The 19,316-nt window shown below is 45.4% G+C and overlaps 2 protein-coding genes across 5 annotated transcripts in view; both read left to right on the top strand.

Moving 5' to 3' along the window:
* The window catches only part of ATP6V0A4 (ATPase H+ transporting V0 subunit a4), a 72,731-nt gene extending 57,742 nt beyond the window's left edge, over nucleotides 1-14,989 (top strand). The window contains exons 18-23 of one of the 2 annotated variants that reach the window (XR_014066428.1): nucleotides 949-1,050; nucleotides 8,632-8,742; nucleotides 11,227-11,344; nucleotides 12,078-12,226; nucleotides 13,159-13,330; nucleotides 14,585-14,989. Coding sequence is in view for 1 of the 2 variants with exons in the window: in XM_081533117.1 (XP_081389243.1) it covers nucleotides 949-1,050; nucleotides 8,632-8,742; nucleotides 11,227-11,344; nucleotides 13,159-13,330; nucleotides 14,585-14,678 (597 nt within the window). In the remaining variant the exon portion in view is untranslated. The remainder of the gene's footprint in view (nucleotides 1-948; nucleotides 1,051-8,631; nucleotides 8,743-11,226; nucleotides 11,345-12,077; nucleotides 12,227-13,158; nucleotides 13,331-14,584) is intronic. The other variant, XM_081533117.1, reaches the window with a different exon arrangement.
* Nucleotides 14,990-17,010: 2,021 nt separating this feature from the next.
* SVOPL (SVOP like) overlaps nucleotides 17,011-19,316 on the top strand; it is an 80,739-nt gene continuing 78,433 nt past the window's right edge. For all 3 annotated transcript variants that reach the window (XM_081533111.1, XM_081533109.1, XM_081533108.1), the window contains exon 1: nucleotides 17,011-17,183. The gene's annotated coding sequence lies outside the window, so the exon portion shown is untranslated. The remainder of the gene's footprint in view (nucleotides 17,184-19,316) is intronic.

Genomic DNA, 19,316 nt, shown 5'->3' with positions numbered 1-19,316 from the left:
AGGATGTGAAAGGAAATACCTAACAGGGTGATAAACTGGGATGACTCCTGGGTTTCAACGAGGCACAAAGACATAGACGCCTCATTTCAAAATGTGAATTGTGACACACACACCCACACACACGTGTGTATGTGTGAGTTCAGCCCAGTGTCCCTGAACCCATTAAATAAGTCACCTACAATAAGACTGTGCAATCAGGTGGCCATCGTTGAGTTTTTTTTTTTTTTTTTTTGGATGTGAGAGCAGCAGGGCTCAGTAATACTAGAAATATAAGATTACTGATGGAGGGACTTTGCTGGTGGCCTAGTGGCTAAGATGCCATGCTCCTAATGCAGGGGCCTGGGTTTGATCGCTGGTGAGGGAACTAGATCCCACATACCACAATTAAATAAAGTAATATTCAATCAAGTAAATAAATACATATTTAAAAAAAAAAAAAACAGGATTACTGATGGAGATAATGTCTGTGACTTAAAGTGACGCAAGGACTTTTGGTCACTCCAGAGTGGCTGATGAAGTGCCAGGCCTGCTCTTTTTTCCAGGACCAGTGGTAACTGTCCCCACAGAACAGAGTTGAGGAGACATGAGACAAATAAAGTGCCCTTATGATGTGGCTTGTGAACACTTCTGTCCGATGACTGGCTCCATATGGTGTGGGTATAAGATCAGGGGCCTCATGGAAAGTAAGGAATAAAGAGAGGAAGTCCCCTGTGCCTGCCACGAGTGGACACCCCACACCACTGGACTGACAGGTCTCTCTCTGCAGTGGGAACAGCCCATGATGGGAAGGCGAATGGGTCTACTGAAATGCTTCTGATCTCTCCAAATGAAGTGCGGTTGCTTGTGTGTATTGATCATGTGTAGCTGATCCATATTGATCATTTGTATCATAAATTATGCTGTGCAGTCACCTTGAAACGCTAAGACCTTCCCATTTCGGTCTTACAGCAGGAAGTCCAGAGTTTCTTTGTTATCATGGCTTTGATCTCTGTCCCGTGGATGCTTCTGATTAAGCCGTTTATCCTTAGAGCCAACCATCGGAAATCCCAGGTAAGCACCATCCACTTCAGTTCCCTCCCTGTAGGTAGGATTGTGGGTTCCCTGGAAATATAAGTCAGGGGTTTAGAGAGAATGCTGGGTTTACCAGGACTTGAAGGGCCTGCTGAGGTGAGGGTGGTGAGGTGAGGAACTGGCCTACCCCAGGTATACTTCCTTCTGTAGAGCTCAGCATTTCTTTGGGGTCATCTCATTTCCCGCATAATTGTTGCTCAGTTGCTAAGTACTGTCCGACTCTTTGCGATCCCATGGACTGCAGCATGCCAGGCCTCCCTGTCCCTCACTGTCTCCCAGAGTTTGCTCACACTTATGTCCATTGAGTCGGTGATGCCATCCGACCATCTCATCCTCTGCCAGTCTCTTCTCCTTCTGCCTTCAGTCCCAGCATCAGGGTCTTTTCTAATGAGTCGGCTCTTTACATCACATGGCCAAAGTATTGAAAGTTTCAGCATCAGTCCTTATAATGAATATTCATGGTTGATTTCCTTTAGGATTGTCTGGTTTGATCTCCTTGCTGTCCCTGGAACTCTCAAGGGTCTTCTCCAGCACCATAGTTCGAAAGCATCAATTCTTTGGCACTCTGCCTTCCTTATGGTCCAGCCTAATGGTCATGTTTAAGTCTTATGTGTTGTGAACAGTGCTTGGGGTGTGTGTGCTGAGTCTAGGGTTGGTTAATGATCTCTAGGTGTCTGAACATGGTTTTCTTTTTAGTTAAAAATACGTCTTATACTACAGGTTTCAGTTCAGTTCAGTTCAGTTCAGTCACTCAGTCGTGTCTGACTCTTTGCAACCCCATGAATCGCAGCACGCCAGGCCTCCCTGTCCATCACCAACTCCCGGAGTTTACCCAAACCTATGTCCATCAAGTCAGTGATGCCATCCAGCCATCTCATCCTCTGTCGTTCCCTTCTCCTCCTGCCCTCAATCCTTCCCAGCATTAGGGTCTTTTCCAATGAGTCAACTCTTCACGTGAGATGGCCAAAGTATTGGAGTTTCAGCTTCAACATCAGTCCTTCCAATGAACACCCAGGACTGATCTCCTTTAGGATGGACTGGTTGGATCTTCTTGCAGTCCAAGGGACTCTCAAGAGTCTTCTCCAACACCACAGTTCAAAAGCATCAATTTTTCAGCGCTCAGCTTTCTTCACCGTTCAACTCTCACATCCATACATGACCACTGGAAAAACCATAGCCTTGACTAGACGGACCTTTGTTGACAAAGTAATGTCTCTGCTTTTAAATATGCTATCTAGGTTGGTCATAACCTTCCTTCCAAGGAGTAAGCGTCTTTTAATTTCATTGCTGTAATCACCATCAGCAGTGATTTTGGAGCCCCCAAAAATAAAGTCTGACACTGTTTCCACTGTTTTCCCATCTATTTCCCATGAAGTGATGGGACCAGATGCCATGATCTTAGTTTTCTGAACGTTGAGCTTTAAGCCAACTTTTTCACTCTCTTCTTTCACTTTCATCAAGAGGCTCTTTAGTTCTTCTTCACTTTCTGCCATAAGGGTGGTGTCATCTGCATATCTGAGGTTATTGATATTTCTCCCGGCAATCTTGATTCCAACTTGTGTTTCTTCCAGCCCAGCGTTTCTCATGATGTACTCTGCATATAAGTTAAATAAGCAGGGTGACAATATACAGCCTTGACGTACTCCTTTTCCTATTTGGAACCAGTCTGTTGTTCCATGTCCAGTTCTAACTGTTGCTTCCTGACCTGCATACAGGTTTCTCAAGAGACAGGTCAGATGGTCTGGTATTCCCATCTCTTTCAGAATTTTCCACAGTTTATTGTGATCCACACAGTCAAAGGCTTTGGCATAGTCAATAAACCACAGGTTTAGAGTGTACTGAACATTGTTTTTCATCGGAATTCTAAAGCTGTGGTCTTTTACTATGTTATGTTGGGCTTCCCAGGTGGTGCTAGTGGTAAAGAATCTGCCTGTCAATGCAGGAAACGTAATGTGACAGGGGTTTGATCTCTGGGTCAGGAAGATCCCGTGAAGGAGGGCATGGCAACTTACTCCAGTATTTTTGCCTGGAGAATCCCATGGACAGAGGAGCCTGGGGGGCTGCAGTTCATAGTGTCGCAAAAGTCAGACACGACTGAATCGACTTAGCAGGCACACCCTCTATCGTGTTACAGATCGTGTGAGGAAACTAGAAGAGTAAACAAATTCAAATAAGTCCATTCTTGTTTATTTGTGATTTTCACTCTATTTTCAAACACCAGTTTCAGCCCACTTCCTCCTTTTGTCTAAATTTCTCCCGAGCCTCGGGTTTACTCAGGGGTTGATAAAGAATTTACTGTCCGCCTAAATCAAATAGGAATAAGGAAGGTCAACTGTCCAGGAAGCTTTCGAGTCTAGAAATGACACACAGGTGCTGTTTGAAATGATCAGTCTCTGCTTCCCTCTGTTAGTGCAAAAGATTAAGTGGGCTGTTCTGAGATCACGTGTATTTTAAGTGGTTGTGGATATTTTTAGATAAACCTTTTTTTCTAAACTCTGACCTGACTGACGTTTGAGTCAGGGGTCTAGATCGGATGAGGCTGGAGTTAAGGAGGTTCGTCCCTAGGTGGCGCCCTCTTTCTAAATCACCTGCCCCTCAACTCTTTCCTGCCAGCCTTTCCTGCCTGGATCTAAAGCCTGTCTGAAATATAATTCATATAGGATATAAACACATAGGAAGACAAAGCAAAGAATACTTGTTTATTGTTTGGTTAATTGGTGAGAGACCAAGATGGTGAAGGACAGCTGAGGTGGACCATTGTCCAAATAGGTGATGGGTGTTTGAAAGGAAAGTGGCAAATATCTTTTCTGCAGACATAGATACAGCTGTTTTTCCTAGAAGCTCCGCCTGCCCGTAATCCGAGGGCTGGGTTCCTGCTGGCTGTCTGGAGTCCCACGACTCTCAAACCATAGCTTGTCTTATTCTTTGCTCAGCAAAACTATTTAAATAGTGGTGGAACTCAAAGAGATGGATTTCTCCCTTCTCCCCACGGATGACTTGTACAACGGGGAAGGAAGTGGAGGTGTTTCTGTGGGCTGCCATCTTGGATGGTACTTCCTAGACTGGCTCGGGGAAACAGGAGCTCCCAAGGACTGCTTGGAGGTCTGTCTCCTTGGTCTTTGGAGTGTAGGGCTGTTGGTTGATTCGTTAGGCTAATTAGATGGTCCTTTCTCATGTTAGGAACATTTCCTCCCACCTCCATTCACGAGATGATTCCATAATGGAATTATTTGGCCTCTTCCCAGTTCCCTCTATGAAACCTTAAGGAGGCCCAATACATAGAGATTGTAAACAAGTTTGTCCTGATGGGCCTCAGGGGATGTGAGCAGAGGTCCCATTTCCTCAGGCTCCTCTGTGATACTATAACACTGGGTCCCTGCAGAAAGCGAAGAAGAAACTATGGCAGAAAGCGAAGAAGAACTAAAGAGCCTCTTGAAAGTGAAAGAGGAGAGTGAAAAGTTGGCTTAAAACTCAACATTCAGAAAACTAAGATCATGGCATCTGGTCCCATCACTTCATGGCAAATAGATGGGGAAACAGTAGAAACAGTGACAGATTTTATTTTTTTGGGCTCCAGAGTCACTGCAGATGGTGACTGAAGCCATGAAATTAAAAGATGTTTGTTCCTTGGAAGAAAAGTTACGACCAACCTAGACAGCATATTAAAAAGCAGAGACATTACTTTGCCAACAAACGTCCATCTAGTCAAAGCTATGGTTTTTCCAGTAGTCATGTATGAATGTGAGAGTTGGGCTATAAAGAAAATTGAGCACCAAAGAATTGATGCTTTTGAACTGTGGTGTTGGAGAAGACTCTTGAGAGTCCCTTGGACTGCAAGCAGATCCAACCAGTCCGTCCTAAGGGAAGTCAGTTCTGAATATTCATTGGAAGGACTGATGCTGAAGCTGAAACTCCAATACTTTGGCCACCTGATGTGAAGAACTGACTCATTTGAAAAGACCCTGATGCTGGGAAAGATTGAAGGCAGGAGGAGAAGAGGGTGAACAGAGGATGAGATGGCTGGATGGCATCACCGACTCAATGGACATGAGTTTGAATAAACTCTGGGAGTTGGTGATGGACAGAGAGGCCTGACTTGTTACAGTTCATGGGGTTGCAAACAGTCAGACAGGACTGAGTGACTGAACTGACTGACTACATACATACAAGTACATAATTGATAAGGGCACAGATTAGTGACATATCACAACATGAACACACTTGTGTGACCAGCACTCAGGTGGAGACTCAGAACATCATTTGGACTTTTGCCCGAAAGTCCCTTTGTGCCTGCTTCCTTTCACTCTTGTCCCAAGGTGGATCATTATCCTGATTTCTAACACTGTAGGTTAGTTTTCCCCGTTCTTGAACTTTATGTAAATGGAATCATGCACTCTGCCTTCTTTTGGATCTGGCTTCCTTCATTCGATATTATATTTGAGAGATTGTATGTATATGATCGGATAAGGCAATGGCACCCCACTCCAGTACTCTTGCCTGGAAAATCCCATGGACAGAGGAGCCTAGTAGGCTACAGTCCATGGGGTTGCTAAGAGTCGGACACGACTGAGTAACTTCACTTTCACTTTTCACTTTCACTTTTCCCTTTCATGCATCGGAGAAGGAAATGGCAACCCACTCCAGTGTTTTTGCCTGGAGAATCCCAGGGACGGCGAAGCCTAGTGGGCTGCTGTCTATGGGGCCGCACAGAGTCGGACACGACTGAAGCAACTTAGTAGTAGTAGTAGTAGCATGTATATCATTGGCATATAGTATTCCCTTGCATGGATGTACCACAATTTAGTTATCTATTCATGTATTGATAGTTGTTTTTCAGTTGCTCAGTCATGTCTGACTCTTTGCCACCCTATGGGCTGAAGCCCGCCAGGCTTCCTTGTCCTTCACTGTCTCCCAGAGCTTGCTCAAACTTATGTCCATTGAGTCAGTGATGCCATCCAACCATCTCATCCTCTGTCACCCTCTTCTCCTGCCTTCAATCTTTCCCAGCATCAGGGTCTTTTCCAATGAGTCGGCTCTTCACAGCAGGTGGCCAAAGTATTGGAGCTTCAGCTTCAACATCAGTCCTTCCAATGAATATTCAGGGTTGATTTCCTTAAGGATTGACTGTTTTGATCTCCTTGCTGTTCAAGGGACTCTCAAGAGTCTTCTCCAGCACCACTATTCGAAAGCATCAAAGTATTGATAATTATTTGGCTTTTTTCCAGTGTTAGTAATTATAGATAGTGCTGCTGTATACAACCTGTGTCTTTTTGCATGTGTTTTATGTGTTTTTAGAAAGTTGCAAGTAGCCATTTTAAAATTGGTTACTATTTTATTTCAGACAGCATCCATCTCAGACACTATGAGATATTTATTAGGGGGGTAGAAAAGTATATTTTGAATGGGAAAAAGAGTCAGTGAGATTTTCCAAGTCCCCTGGATCACTCTTCTACACAACTGTTTATGCTTACTTGAACCAATTTCAGGATATGTCCAGAGAAGGCTAGCATTTAGGGGATGGAAATGGAAAAACTGTCTTCCATTTCTTCTCTGATATTTTCTTCTTTAAGTTGACAGGGAGAGAAAATAGGATTTCAAGAAGACACAGTAATGTTAACTTGAGTCCCTTTCATCACCATGGGGCAAGGAACCACAGGCCAAGGGGAAAGGCTGACCCAGAGCCCCCTCTTGATACCCAGCACCCTGGAATTCCTGTCCAGAGGGACTCAAGCCCACTTCTGGGTCATGCAAAGGGCCAGCCACACCACTGGATACCACTGACCATGGTGTGGTCAAGGGGCAGCAGTTTGTGGGGAGTGTGGGTGGGACTTAGACATCTTGGGTGGGAGTGTCCACATGTGTGCCCACACGGCCATGGTCCCTGTGCCATGAGATGAAATCAGAGGTGAGATGGGAAGGGTGGCATGCCAGGTGCGCGGCCAACTCTCTTGTGTGCCCCTGTCCTGGTGTGGGATGCTGAATTTGCACCTGGCTTTCCAAGTTCTCATGAGAATTTATTTGCCAAGACAGAGGCCAGAATATACTTTGTTTGGGACTTTGTTGTCTTGATTTATACCTTTAAAATATTTAAACATGTGGCATGTGGACTTTCATTTGTACCTTTGCCCAAAGGTCTGCAAATACTAGGTGCAGATGTGCTGAAGAAAGAAAGCTAAAGATACTTTCATGCCTAATTTGCAATACCTTACCTGTGAAATCATTCTGGGAACAACTTTGGCTGTGGGACATTAAGTTTCAGGGTGACTTGAGTTAAATATTCTTTTCAGACTCAAGGATAAAAATCAGGCCAAATTGAATGCAACAACACCTAGATTTTTTGCCTCTTGAATTCTTTTCTTAGCTATTTAAAAAAAAAATTGTTATAAGTTTTTATTTTTATTTATTTTGGGCTATACCGGGTCTTCATTGCTGCATGGGCTTTACTCTAGTTGTGGAGAGCAGGGGCTACTCTCTAGTTGCAGTGCTCAGTCTTCTCATTATGGTGGCTTCTCTTGTGGAGCCCAGGCTCTAGGCACACGGGCTTCAGGAGTTGCAACTCATGGTCTCAGTTGTAGCTCCTGGGCTCTAGAGCACAGGCTTAGTAGTTGTGGCACATGGGCTTAGCTGTTCCCCACAGGATCTTCCGGGATCAGGGATCGAACCCATATTTCCTGCATTGGCAGATGGATTCTTTACCACTGAGTCACCAGGGAAGCCCTCTTAGCTATTTTTATAAAGTAATGCTTTTATTTCAAAAAGTGTGTTTGTGCTGGAAAAGTCATTGTCTAGTCCACTTGGGCTATGTAATGAAATACCACATCCCAGATGGCTAAAACAATAGATACCTATTGCTAACAGTTCTGAAGGCTGTATGTCCATGACCAGGGTGTCAGTATCATCACCTTCTTATGAGACCACTTTCCTGGTTCACTGTTGGCATCATCTCTGTGTGTCCTTACCAGATGGAGGGAGCTAGGGGGCTCTCTGAAGCCTCTTTTTTAAGGGCACTAATTCCATTCACAGGGGTTCCACCCTCACGACCTAAGTGCCTTCCAAAGGTTCCACTTTCTAATACTTTCATCTTTGGGGGTTAGGTTTTTAACATGAATTTTGTGGGGATCACAAGCATTCAGACAGTAGCACTCATTAATCCCTCCTGGTTAGATTTGCTTGTAGAAATCTGGCTGTTTGGGTCACAAGACTGTTGGTTTATTGTAAAGAGCATGATTAATCTGGCACCTTCTGGAACACCATGGAGAAAAGTACATGCCCAGGATCAGACTGCCTACTGATTCTACTCTGGCACTAACTAGCCTTAACCAGCTGTGCAAATCCTGTGGGTTCATTTCTTAACCTTTCTGTACCTTAGTTTACTTTTCTGTACAATGGGGGGATAATTGTGTTTACATAAAAACATTGTTACAAAGGCTAAATGAGATAATCGAGAGTTTAGAACAGTATCTGGAACATAGCTAATAGTTAATGAGAGCCTTTATTTTATAGAGAATTTTCGTATTCCTAAAAGTGAATCTGACATTTCATGTCCTTGTTTGCTGACAGCTGCAGGCCTCCAGACTCCCAGAAGACACCACCGAGGACACTGAAGGTGACAGTTCTGGTCACAGTGCTTCTGCAGGTGCCCACGGGGCACAGGATGACCATGATCAAGAGGTATTTAAGGAAGTTCCCTGGTGGCCTAGTGGTTAAGGTTTGGCGCTGTCTCTGCCATGACCTGGGTTCTATCCCTTGTCGGGGAACTGAGAGCCCACAAGCTGCACAGTCAAAATATTAGGGAAAAAATGGCTTATTTAAAGAGGAGGTATTTGGGACTTGACACCCTATGAAGGCTTGCAGTTTGTACAGATTCTAGAGGTCAGTTCTAGCCAGGGAGGATGCTCATGTGTTTAATAGCCAGTAGTGTGTGGACACCAGCCCATCAGATTGGACTTAAGCAGGAGAGCTGGGAGGGTCGGGAGGACCCTGCTGGTGGCAGCCTTGTCATCCCTAAGTCATGGCAAGTTGGGGAGGTCCCAGGGAAGGGGGAGCACTTGAGTTTACAGCTACTTACCAACCAATCAGGGGGCGTTTTTTAATTTTGCCCAGATACTGCTCTGAGTATGAGGTGCATATCAATTTCAAGTTTAGTAACATGCATGCATGCATGCTAAGTTGCTGCAGTCATGTCCAACTCTGTGCGACCCCATGGACAGCAGCCCACCAGGCTCCTCCGTCCAAGGGATTCTCTAGGCAAGAATACTGGAGTGGGTTACATAGAAGCTCCTAAATGTTACTGAGGACCCCTTGGCTCAGAACCGTGCCCCTGGGAGTCTGCTGGTTTATTTTCCCTATCAGTGCCCTGACTTACAACCACAGAGCCCGAATCTGGTCCCTTATCTTGAAGCAGGAGGTGAGTTATTAATTGCCAGTCCTCCGCCCCAACGTAAGCATGAGCAGTTGCCATTGCCTGCTCCTGTCTCAACCCTGGCTCTTTCTTGACTTTGTTCACTCATCTTTGTGACATTGCCTCACACACGAATTCCCAAATTGTGTTCTTCTCTCTTCCCTCCCTGTCCCTTTCTGTCCAAGGGAAGCCACTCCCCTCCTTGGGAATGTGCCATGTTTACCCAGACAAGGCAGCTGACTGTTTTTATCCCATGACTGAAGTCACCAAGAGTCCTGAACCTCGGGTTGGGGATTTTAACTGGAGCTGTCTTCTAATTCTGGAGTGGAAAGAGGGTTCCTGTGAGGCCTGAGAGAAGCTATAAGTAGCTCCATTTGTGGTATTAATTACTGTTTAAAAAAGTATTCATTTGTACCAATGGATAGTCAGAATTACTGAAAAATTGGATCATGGAAAGTTTTCCCAACAAGATTCCAGATATAGAGAGTAACCCTTGTTAGTGGTGATTGATATTAGTAGGTCTTCGAGACCTGCTGGAATGTTTTAGAATCCAGCCCACACATCTTCTGACTCATCAAGCCCCAACCTGTCTTGTACAACCTCCCTCATCCATCTTCCTCGTTCACCTCAGGATATATCCAGTCAGTGTGCCCCTGCCAACTCCTCCATGAACCGGCTGCCCTTGTGGGGGCAACTCCAGACTCTGCTGGACGGCTCTTTCCCCCAGTACAGTCAGGCCTGGGTCTCCCAGGACAAAGCACATGCAGGCTCGACTCGACTCAGCCAGGCCTCTCTTTGACTAAGGTTCATTCTTCAGCAGCATTCCTATGTTACTGTGACCCCTCTCCAGGTCTCCTCCCACTTCTGTCCTCACCCATGTTTAGCCCAGCTCCAGGTTAAGAGCACACACCTCCAGACTTTCAAATCTACCCAACACTTCTGACACCAGCCACAAGTCTGGGAGTGGGGAGCCCTCAGATTCCCTCGGGTTGACTCATTTATAGATAGTTCACAGGACTCAGGAGAACCGTATACTTTCAATTGCAGTATTATTTACAGCCAAAGTCTGCACATTAGTAATCCTCCGAAGAGGCATGTCAGTGGAACCTGACACTGGAAGGTTCCGAATGCAGAGCTCCCTTGTCCTTAGGGATGCACGGCTCTCCTGGCATTGACATGGACATGTGGCGGGGTTATCGTGTTGCTTAATCAGGAAGCTCACAGAGCTTCTGTGTTTCATGTTTTATTGGGGTGTCATTATGTAGGCGTGACTGACCCAAGTGCAGTCCGGGTGGTTGCACTCAATCTCCAGCTCCCTCCCTGGAGTTGGGTTTAGGTTGATAACATGTGGCTCAAAGTCTAAAGTCTCTAACCACATGGTTGGTCTTTCAGGTGAGGCCAGCTCCCACTTAAACTACCAAGTGCCTCTGTATAGATACCTCATTAGCAAAGATGATGAAATGAGTTCCCAGGGACCAATGGAGCTTGAATAGAGACTTTTCTTTCACTTGGGAAATCTCAAGGGTTTCGAGACTGCCTCCCAGGATCCAGGACTAAGCCAGACCTCCCTTTGGCTAAGGTTCATTCTTCACCAGACATTCCTATGTTACTGTGACTCTCTCCACCTATTTCCCACTCATTCAACTAGAAATGTCTTCACAGAAGAGCCCAGGCCTTCTCTGTCCATGTATCATTTGTAACATGTTCGCGGAGAAAGTGCTTGATGGAGTAACATCAGAAATTCTCTCTTTCAGTTCAACTTTGGAGACATCTTTGTGCATCAGGCCATCCACACGATCGAGTATTGCCTGGGCTGCATTTCCAACACAGCCTCCTACCTCCGGCTTTGGGCCCTCAGTCTGGCACACGCACGTGAGTGAGTGGGCCGCCCGGCAGGGTGACCATCACATGTCCCTTCGGAAACAGATGCAATGTACTTGGAGGCGAAAGTGCCTTCTGGGTTGTTTCTGGGGTGCTTGCCAGGAGAGTGGCTCTTCTTTCAAGGTGTTGATAGAAGTGACTTTTTTTCAGTAGGTCTGGCTTTGTGTTGGTGAAATGGTTACCTTCTGCATGAGCTTCCTGTTGCTGCTGTAACAAATCATCACAAATAGAGCGGACATGCCTGAGCGACTAAGCACGGCACACAGCAGCTTAGAACACTGTGAAATTGGCTGTCTTACAGCTCTGGAGGGTAGAAGGCTTAAAAACAAGGTGTTGGCAACTCTGTTTTTTTCTGGAAGCTCTTGGGGAGAATCTATTTCCTTGCCTTTCCTAGTTTCTGCAGGCCGCTTGTATTTATTGGTAAAGATTTAAGCCCCAAGAATGACTTAAATCTGGAATCTTGACTCACGGACTCTTGATCTCTGCCTGCTTCTCCAGCCTTGACTCTTGGTGTTTCCCTCCGTGCCCCCACTGGGTCTCTGTTACCCCCAGCCCCTCCCCATTTCCTGTGCAGTGGCCACGAGGAACTGCCCTGAGGCTCCTGAAGATGCCTGCGCTATCTGGTCCCCCTGTGTGATTGCCCTGCAGCTCCCCCACCTGTAATGTTCTTCCCTTCTTTAACCCTCTCTCCAGCCTGATGTGTCATTCTTCCTTCCGAGCTCAGCGTGGTTGGCGCCTTTCCTGGTGGTCTTCCTCCCTGGTTCCCGGTCTGGAAGGTGCCCTTCCCTAGGTTCTGGAGGTGCTCCGACCTAGTGCAGATTGTAATCCTGTCTTGTTAGCCTGTCCCCCTACTAGATTGTGAGCTCCTGAAAGGTAAGGACCCTGGCTTTTCACTCTGCCTTCCCAGCCCTGGGCATCATGCCAAGAACAGAGAAGCCAGGCCAAAATGTGGGCTGCTAAAGAAATAGAAACCAAAGCAGTGAAAATGAGCCTGGGTGTTGATTTACAGCAGAAAAGCAGGTGCTCAGAGTTAGTATGGTCTTGACCGCTTTGGCTGCTTGTTTTCTTGTACAAACTCCTGTAATTATAGTTTCTCCCTGGAAGGAGGAGTGAGAGGACTCTTTGGTGTCTCTTCTTATAAGGGGCACTGATACCATCATGAGGACCCTGCCTTTGTAACCCCATCTAACCCTAATAATTTCTTTTTTTTTTTTTAAAGGTTTTTTTGATGTTGACCATTTTTAAGTCTTTATTGAATTTGTTACAATATTGCTTGTTTTATGTTTTGGTATTTTGGCAGCAAGGCATGTGGGATCTTAGTTCCTCAACCAGGGATCGAACCTTCGGCCCCTGCTTTGGGAGGCAAACTCTTAACCACCGGATAACCAGAGAAGTCCCCCTATTCCGTTCTTAAAGGCCCCATCTCCCAAATACCATCACTTGGGGGTTAGGGCTTTAATATATGAGTTAGAATTCAGTACATATTAAATCATATTACATGTGTTCTTTTGTGTTTTGCTTCTTTGGCATAAGATGTTCCTTCATGTTGCTGCCAGTAGCTATGGTTTGCTCACCTTCACTGGTGAATAATGTGCCATCGTATCCTTGTCCTCTTGATGGAAACTCCTCCAAAACTGCCGTAGACAACCGTAGGCAGGTAACCTGGGGCGCAGATGCCCACGTTCTCCACCCGGGAGTGGAGTTGCTGAATTGTAGGGTGTGCAGATCCAGGATTACTGTGTGAGAGTAATCTGCGTTTGCCCAGTAAACCACATGGTTGAGAGGGTTTCTCTTGTGTCTGGCAGAACTGTCTGAAGTGCTCTGGACAATGGTGATGAACATTGGCCTTCGCGTGCAAGGCTGGGGAGGACTTATTGGGGTCTTCATCATTTTTGCCGTGTTTGCTGTTCTGACGGTAGCCATCCTTCTGATCATGGAGGGCCTCTCCGCTTTCCTGCATGCCCTGCGGCTGCACTGGTACGAACTGCTTGTAGCATAGACACACTCTCGGGAAAGAGGGTGGATGGGAGGGAGGGCTAGTCAACTGGGTTCAAATCCTAGACTGTTGTGTGACGTTAGTAACTCCCGTGCCTTTTTGGAACCTTAATTTAGTCCCTTATTGGTGTAATATTAAATGATGTCTTATCTGTGAGCATATATATATACACACACACACAGTGACTGCTCTAGAAGACATGTTAGTTTTCATTCACTCCTTTTAAATGTTCATTTGTTATTATAATTGGCTTCAAAATAAGGGACACCCCAACTATTGGTAAGATGACGGATTGGAAAGGCTCACAGAGGGAGATGCTGAGCGAATCTGTGCTCTCTGGCCCTTGTTGCTGAGTGTGGGAATTACACCAACAGAACACGCAAATAGTTCTCGGAAAAGGGAAACTCAAGGAGGGTACCCCCAGGAGGAAGGCTCTCACTGGAGGCCCTTGACACTCATAGATGGGTCCAGAGACGATTGGCCATCACTGGACTGACAGTTATGCAAACATTTGCTTAGGCTTCTGTTTCTCTCCCGGGTCACTTTTCAGCCAAGAATTTTGGGTGTGTTGTCTCTACTGAAGCATCAGGTTTCCCATACGTCCTGACCAGACTCTTAGCTTCACTGGGGCTTTCTCCCTCCGTCTGTGGCCACTGTTCATAAAGAAAAGGTTTTCCATCTCACCTGTTGATTTGAGAGAATCATAGCCTACCCTGCCTGTGGCTATAACATTGTATCTACCCATGTCATTACAGAAATGAACTCTGCAACATAGTAACACAGAAATGACCGTTTATGTATCTGTTTTTGTAAGTTATAAAAGTGTAAGTCAAGGCTCTGGTGGTTCTGCAGTTATGTAAGCACCACAGTTTATGATCAGGATGGAAACAGACCACCTTGTACAACGTGGTGATACGTTGTCCCATGACCGTCTCTTCAGACACTGCTGCCCAGAAAGGACTTCCCTAGTGGTTGGGGATCTGGGGGAGGTTATGCTGTGGTCCCTGAAGTCACTAGTAAAGGCCTGGAGAGAATGGGGGTGGAGAAGAAGGTGTCAGGGGGAGGCAAGAGAAGGATTTGAAAATAAACCCTCCAAACCTCAGGATTCCTATGGTGGCCGCCATGGGTGCCTTCCTCACCTGGTGCTTGATTTTACACTCTCTCCGCATCTCCCTTCCAGCTGCCAGCCTCTCATTTCTGTGTTCAATTCCCCTTCTCCTTACCCCCAACAACAGGGTGGAGTTCCAAAACAAGTTCTACACCGGGGCTGGTTACAAGTTCTCTCCATTCTCCTTCAAACAAATCCTGGATGGGACAGCTGAGGAGTAGCTGCGCGTCTGGAGGCTGTGGCCACCTCCTGTTTCAGCCTCTGTGCCAATGAAAGAAGTTTCGTCTTGTCTTTCAAGTCAGCCTGTGCAAGGCCATCAATGGAATTATTGTTCTCACTAACTAGAGGCAGGAAGCCCTGTATTATTTATCTGTAAGCCCTGGGATTTGATACGACTTCACCGTGTCATAAAGGAACTACACGGACAAGTCATTTCAACCTGGCGCCTTATTGTCAAATACTAAAATGATTGCAATGAGGGGAGTGGGAGTGCCAAACTCATGTTTTCATGTAATTAAACTTTTGGGCCATTCACTCTTTCTTTAAGATTTTTTTTTAAAGAAAACTATTCTGTAAAATTTAGTACTGATAATGATAGGCCAAAGCTAAACAATAGAGTTATACAAACAAATCCTAGGGAAGGATTATGTTGTTTTATTCCTCATTTCCTCCTTCCTCAAACACCTTCTTTTCCTTGTCTGGGGCTAAGCTTTACAGGATTAGGAACTTTCTCATGAATTTTCACTCCAGGTGAGGAAGAACAGATAATATTCTTTGCTGAGAGGGAGGGCTGGCCCCAGTGTGGCTCTCTGAATCGTTAAATCCTGTGGAATGAAGTATGATAACCTTCAACAGTGATTTTGTTTATTCTCAATGCACATTATGCTTGGGTAACGGGGAAAGGGATCCATAGGCTTCAGCAGGTTCTGGAAAATGGCTTGCAGGGAAGGAGATGGCCGGACATCCTATCCTGATGCTTTCTGGGTCAGTCGGCCCCAGAGTAATTTCTTAGGCACCTTCATTGGCAAACTTCCAAGACCCAGGTGTAGAATAATGTGTGTTCTGTCAACTAGTCTGAAGGGCCTTTATCCAGGTTCTTCACCATCTTTATGGTAACTATGGGGTTCTCAGGTATCTCAATGGGAAAGAATCCACCTGCAAATGCTGCAGATGCAAGAGATGTGGGGTTGATCCCTGGGCTGGGAAGATCTACTGGAGAAAATGCCAACCCACCCCAGTGTTCTTGCTTAGAGAGTCCCATAGACAGAGGAGCCTTGAGGGCTACAGTCCATGGGGTCACAAAGAGTCAGACATGACCGAGCACTTGGTAACTCTATGGGTAGAATTAAGTGTCATTAACATTGGTGTCAATGGCACCCAACTCCAGTACTCTTGCCTGGGAAACCCCATGGATGGAGGAGCCTGGTAGGCTACAGCCCATGGGGTCGCGAAGAGTCAGACACAACTGAGTGACTTCACTTTCACTTTTCACTTTCATGCACTGGAGAAGGAAATGGCAACCCACTCCAATATTCTTGCCTGGAGAATCCCAGGGACGAAGGAGCCTGGTGGGCTGCCGTCTATGGGGTCGCACAGAGTCGGACACGACTAAAGCGACTTTGCAGCAGCAGCAGCAGCAGCAGCAACATTGGTGTCATGCTTTATAGTTTACAGAGCACTTTTACATAGTATCTAACTCATAATCAGATTTCAGAGGATCTGACCAAATGCAAAATCATCTTTTGGACAGATCTTTTTTTTTTTTAAGCTCCCATCAGCCTCTCTGCACTGTGGGGTTGACTGGTGCTCATGGAAGTGTCCATGTCACCTTCCACATCAAGTGTCATGACTTGTCCAGCACAATTTAAGGCACAGTTAGGGGCTCTACAAGTATTACTTTAGTGATTAAAACAGGCTGAGCCCAGGAAGTCAGAAGATGTATATCTGAGTTCCCACTCTGGTACTTCATCAGGTGTGTGCTTAGGCAGGAAATGGAGTTGTTCCTCTCATTGCCAAACTGTGAATAGCACTCTCCACCCCTGTGGGTTGGGGAGGAGGGTGTGGTCATAGAGCACCAGGTATGGACGAGGTGTTCGGCCAATGGCACTGGTGGAAGGAAAGGACAGACTGAAGCTGTGGGTAAGTGGCTATTTTAAGTACATAAATCCCCATGCTGCCAAGGTCGCCAGATGGTTTCAAGGTTCTCAGTTCATCACTGCCCTTCTCAATGGCTATCTAAAAATATGTGATGCTTAGGTGAATCACAGTCTTTTTGCCCTGTAATTCTAAACAGTGATGACCGTGAGAAGAGGTGTGAAGGAACAAAGCTGTCCCTTCTACCCCTTGCCTGGACCCCTGCTCTTTCAGAAATTCCCAGTCTCCTTGCGATTGACATAGTAGTTTTCTCCAAGGATTGGTAGTCTCTTTCTTTCTCAGTGAGAGATGTAATTTCCCCTTTAAAAAGGGATTGGGTGAAGGGCTGCTGAGAAGAGGGTGTGACCTGAATGTCACTCATTAGCCCAGGACGCAGGGCTGTTCTTCAAAGAATCTGTTCACAGAACTGAGCCGAAAGGAGGAGAGAAGATCTGAGAGCCAGGCTTCTTGGAAAGGGAAGTCCAGAAGCCCACAAGAGGCCCTGCATGGTCCAGCTTTTGTGTAAGGCTTGGCTGCAGTAAGGTAGAGAGAAAGAGCTCGAAACAGGAAAGTTTTCCAGGAAGTATACAGAGGTAAGAAACTCTGACTGGCAACATAGTTCTGCGTTTTTTCTGCTCTGGGGGGCTTAGGGAATTTGACCATTAATGCTTGGCTGAATACAGATGAAGTATAAAAATTTTGCTCTTCTTACTGATGATATTGCAAAACAAATTACATCATACACACACAAGTTCAGTTTTTAAAAGCTCTACATGGCCCAATCATCTCTGGCTAAAAAATTAAGCACAGCGAAATGCAATAGAATAAAATGTCCATCAGTGTCTTTGAAATTGTTTCAATGAAACCTGAACTCCATCTGAGTCCTGGAGTTTCACAGGGAATCCCCAATGTGTCAGTTCTTTGAAGGCGGGCAATGGTTACTTTCCACTGAAATTTTTCAGGAGTGATAGTGAAGAATGTGGAGCGTTCTTCCCCACATTAATCCATATTCTTTTGAATTGGTCTGATAGGTTGTCCATCCACCATGCATCGACCAGTGCCTCCATCCATCACTCCATCTCTCCCTCTATCCATCCATCTGTCCATCCTCCTCCTAGACTAGAAGGGATTTAGAATGACTTGGGGAGCTGAAAAACAGAAAATACCAATTCAGCTCTTCCAAAGTTCCATTTCAGCATTAAGATTACAAGCTCTTATCTCTCAGTAACATTCCTCACTCCTCTCCATCTCTGAAACCTTTTGTCCTGTTTATGAAAACTTTTTATGAAACTTTGGTGGAAACTCAAGAAAACAGAGGATACTTTCCTTATCTGTTAACTTCAAGTTAGTATTTGAGTGTCCTCTTAATGACTTGGAATGTAAGCCCCTTTATAATTCACAAATGTGAATACCAAAATCCTAAAAATATCCTATCAATGCCCTTGCGCCGCCCCCAGCATGCCCCCACCAAAGGAATCTTGCTGTTGAAGGCCCTGTAGTTGGAATATTTGCCCCCCCCCCGCCTTTAGCAACCTCCAGTGCCATAGAGAATGCATCTGAGCCTTGACCATCTTCAAGGGCTGGTCTTGCATTTGAGCCAAGACGTCTTCAAGACAGACTGATATTACAGTGGGTGAAACTGAACAGGTTCACTCCTTTGAGTGAGTTACAAGGATGCCGCTTTTTTGTCCAGCATCTCACCCCTGCACCAACTAGGCTCTTCCACATTCAAAAGGTCTTTCTTTCTGTAAAATATACTGATTTTACAACTGAAAGCAACGTACAGCAAGAGCATTTTTAGTGAAAATTAATGCATTTTGTTTTGCCCTTTGTAAGTGTAAGGTGGTTGAATGGGATGGATGTTAGTGTTAAATATCTGATTGGAGTTTTTTTGGTCTTATTTTCCAATAGGCATACGGCACATGTGAGGCCTTCCTGACACCACTTAAGTTGTCTCTTGAAGTGTAATCAATCTATTTTAGGAAGAAAGCTACCTTCCCCCCTTCCCGAACCCCCCCCCGCAATTTGGATAGTTTTTCATTTGAGTCCTAGGTGTTCTCATGTTGGCTGAATGTTAGTAATAATTGCCTTTGGAGAAATACATATTTGATAACTCTGTAGATGCTTAACTTACCCTGAGTGTATTTAACTTGTGATTGTGGTGAAATTTTAGAAATTTTGTTAGTACTTGGATGAGAAACAGTACTATCATGAGTGCTTGTGTTATTACAGTGGGCACTGTGCCATATTACACAAGCCTCATTTCATTTAATGCTCATAATGCACTTAAGTTTATCAGCTAAAAATCACACATACCTGGCTAGTCTGAGTATAGTGGTGTTTATAATTAATCATAGCTAGTTATAGATTTCTTTATTCCTTCTCTACTCCCACTGCTTCACTTGACTAGCCTAAAGAAAACACACAGACAAACGAGAGAGCTTTCTTTTATCCCCATGGAAAACACGTCTGGAGGTGAACAGGTCAAAGCTGTAGAAGAGCTCTACATCATGGTCGTCAGGTCCCAGGCTCTTTTCTAGCTTATGCTCAGACTTAGCTGAGAGTTTCCATCTTTCCAACTTCATATTTGTATCACCACCCAAAATGGCTGCTGAAGCACCAGCCATCATGTCTCCATGATCCAGGGAGGAGTCAGAGGGGCAAAAGAGGACTTTCTCAGAAGCCTTCCCCAGCAACCTCAACCTGTATCTCAGTGGCCACCCCAT

The sequence above is a fragment of the Giraffa tippelskirchi genome, chromosome 10 (assembly GCF_054371585.1).
Source record: "Giraffa tippelskirchi isolate mGirTip1 chromosome 10, T2T-mGirTip1v1.2.pri, whole genome shotgun sequence".
Lineage (NCBI taxonomy): Eukaryota > Metazoa > Chordata > Mammalia > Artiodactyla > Giraffidae > Giraffa > Giraffa tippelskirchi.
Note: the sequence above shows the minus strand (reverse complement) of the source record. Positions and strands in the feature narration are given on the sequence as shown.